Source organism: Paramisgurnus dabryanus, chromosome 3, assembly GCF_030506205.2.
Source record: "Paramisgurnus dabryanus chromosome 3, PD_genome_1.1, whole genome shotgun sequence".
In the NCBI taxonomy this organism is placed as follows: domain Eukaryota; kingdom Metazoa; phylum Chordata; class Actinopteri; order Cypriniformes; family Cobitidae; genus Paramisgurnus; species Paramisgurnus dabryanus.
The window spans coordinates 12,991,664-12,995,161 of record NC_133339.1 but is presented as its reverse complement, the minus strand read 5'-3'; the positions used below and the strand labels follow the sequence as shown (position 1 = coordinate 12,995,161).

The window sequence follows — 3,498 nt, the reverse complement described above, 5'->3', positions numbered from 1 at the left end:
CTTGTCATTTACTACAAGTGACCTCTTTTTTACTAATAGCCACTTCTATGTCAACATCTGCGTGATTTAAAGCTTGCTTAGCTAGTTTGTCAACCCCTTCATTAGCCTCCATTCACACATAAGTAAGGACCCACAGAAACATAATAAGACTTGACAACTAAGGAAAATCCTAAATTCAGTATCTCAGAAAATTAGAATATTACCTAAGACCAATACAAAGAAAGGATTTTTAGAAATCTTGGCCAACTGAAAGTATGAACATGAAAACTATGATAAGCATGTACAGCACCAGCTCCTTTTGCATGAATTACTGCAGCAATGCAGGGTGGCATGCAGACCATTGGTAGGCAGTATCCACGCGTGTTACCACAGTACCAGCGCGACCTTCAATGAAGAAGCAGCTTTTCAAGCTTAACCCACAAACGAAGGAGAATCAGCAACTTGTGTATGTTTTGAGATGACCAGCAGTGGTGGAAGTACACAAACAGTGACTAATGTTGCAGTTTGAGTTAAATCACTCCTCAACTTGGTCCATCTTTGTTCTCACTGTCGCAAACGGAAATACCTATGAAGCAGTTTTTTACCTGACGGTAGGGGTTCTAGTGAACCAATCACAGTGCTTGTGGTCCGCGTAAAAATGACGCACTGTTAAAAATTTGGCGAGGTGCAGTGATAAAATTAGTGGATCAAGAACACATCCAGGGATGTTATGTACACTTGGCTTCATGCGAACTTGGAATTGTAGCAGTACTTGGGCCGCGACTGAGGTTTCACAAGTCCACAAGAACAGACATTTTGGGATTTTGTGCGCATGTAGACTTTAAAGAGCCAGTAAGATGCAAATTTTAAGCATCCTATCACTGTTCATTAGTCTTCGGAGGGAGGGCCTGAGCATATTTTTCTCTCTAAAGGAAGGAATCTCTGTGTGCTTGTCTGTTTGTTTGCAGTTTTATTATGTGGCAGGTGTGTTGCTACGGACCCAAGGGAGTATAGTGTTGCATTTTGGTGCAGTTGGACCAAAGCGGGCACAGCTTATGCTCTAAGAACGGAATACTGCACTAGTAAAATAAAACACACAGGCTGTACTTATAGAGCAATACTTATAATAAAATAGCATATAATTTTTAAACAAACAAATCGTTTACTGATCAGAAATTAGCAGCACAATAATTACCAACACCGTAAATGATAAGGAAGGCTATTTAAATAAAAGAACGGAGTAGCATACTTTCAATATCCAGGCTATCGGACATGTTGGTGACTTTTTTTCGTTAGTAGAAAAATAAAGCAGCACAGCAAAAACCCCAGTGCTCTGTCGTTTAATGCAACTCAATAGATCGGCCACTTTGAGAACTCAAAAGCAGATATACAAGTAATCCTTGTGACTCCGGGTGACATACTGGCATCTTGAATGTAATGTATTCAAATGTATGACAATTATTAAGCGTTAATGCGCTCAAGCCTCTAGCCAACACAAGCACGATCTTCTTCTTGTTGGGTTTGGTGGCAGTTGCAAGCCAGGTTCTCAGCGCCACACCGCCACCTGTAGAGCAGGAGCGTAAAGTGCACTTCCTGCTTGGCATTCTCTGCAGCTAATAATGTTGAGAAAAATAGGACATTCAAATCTTAAAATTAAAAATTGAATGCCAACCCACCGAACGAATATTTGAATAATCGAATATTCTGACCCAGCATTACAATTTTTACACTCATTCAAGCAAGTATGTGTCTATAATCATACTTGGAGGTTATGGTTAGGAGATGCATGTTGTTCCAAATAAAGTGGGTACTGAACCATTACGTTATTACGTTATTATGTGGTTAAATACAGGCAGGAGATTCAATCCATATGAGGACTCGTTTCAGCGATTCAGAGTCGACTCGCTAGAAGCCAGTAACTTTATTAATCAAGCACTTTTTGGTTCAACTACTTTGCACATTGTTTACATTGATGGACAGCTACATGACACACTGCAATACAGGTCACTTTCGATTTGAGATCTGTCTTATTAAAAAGACCTCAGCTGATTTATTAACTTTTTGCCATATCCACACTATTGACACATGAATGGTTTCTATTGAGTGTGAAATCTTGCATGTATTTTAATATAAGCTTTTGTTTTGAAACTCTTTTTACACTCATGGCATTTGAACGGTTTCTCTTTAGTGTGACTTCTCATGTGATTTTTAAGTCCATTTTTATTTATGAAACTCTTTTCACACTGAAGACATGTGAACGGTTTTTCTCCAGTGTGAATTTTCAAGTGTGTCTTAAGATTACTTTGACATGTAAAACTCTTTTCACACTGAGAGCATATGTAAGGTTTCTCTCCAGTGTGATTTCTCATGTGAGTCTCAAGATTCGTTTTATCTCTGAAACTCTTTTCACACTGAAGACATGCGTGAGGTTTCTTTTCACTGTGAGTTATCATGTGTTTCTTAAGGTGACACTCCATACTGAAACACTTTTCACACTGAAAACATACATATGGTTTCTCTCCTTTGTGAATTTTCATGTGTGCTTTAAGGTTACTCTTACTTCTGTAACATTTTTCACAATCATGGCAAGTGAACGTTCTCCCTCCAGTGTGAATTCTTTCGTGTATCTTAAGGTTACCTTCAATAGAAAAACTCTTTCCACACTGTTGACACATGAAAGGTTTCTCTCCAGTGTGAACTCTTATGTGTTTCTTAAGTTGACTTTTATCTATGAAACTCTTGTCACAGTGATGGCATGCGTGTGGCTTTTCCCCACTGTGAGTTTTCATGTGGCGGTAAAGGTTTGCTTGAAAGGTGAAACTCTTTTCACATAGTTGACACGTGTAAGGTTTCTCTCCAGTGTGAATCCTCACATGTTTATTAAGGTAAGCTTTGCTTATGAAATTCTTTCCACACTGTTGGCATGTGAATGGTTTTTCTCCAGTGTGAATCCTCATGTGTGCTTTGAGGTGAGCTTTTGTTCTGAAACTCTTTCCACACTGATGACATGTGAAAGGTTTCTGCTTACTGCGAGTTCTCTTGTGATCTGCAGGGTGTTCATCTTCACTGAAATTATTTTCACACTTTATGTCTTCTGTCTTCAGAGTTTCTTTCTGTGAAACATTATGGTTTATTTTTACAATCTGATGTTTCTCATTCACTTCAGCTTGACTCTCCTCTTTCACTTCCATCATATCTAAAATGAAGACAGTAAATAGTTCATATTCATAAATCAGAGTAACAAAACACATTTGAGATGTCATGTATCCATGTTATTTTTAATGTGAAGTACATTATGTCATTTCTATTGTCAATTTCTGCTCTTGTAGTTTAACTCTTGTGCTGTGTTCAAAACCCTATAACACTTCTGGTGTTTCCAATATCACCAAACATTGGATTCTATCTTTTTGTCAACTTGTTTTTTTTTCAGTTAGGACTGGTTTTTATTTCTTGTTTGAACTAATTAATCATAGGCCTAATTAATGCGCAGGCACCGCAAACTCTTTATTTTTCAATCAC

General features: G+C 38.0%; 1 protein-coding gene across 1 annotated transcript; it reads right to left on the bottom strand.

Annotated features, from left to right (window-relative positions):
* Positions 1-1,830: 1,830 nt before the first annotated feature.
* Positions 1,831-3,172, bottom strand: LOC135768942 (uncharacterized). The gene has a single exon (XM_065278306.1). The coding sequence runs from the start codon at positions 3,168-3,170 to the stop codon at positions 2,076-2,078; it is 1,095 nt and encodes a 364-aa protein (XP_065134378.1). The 5' UTR covers positions 3,171-3,172; the 3' UTR covers positions 1,831-2,075.
* Between the last annotated feature and the right edge of the window lie 326 nt (positions 3,173-3,498).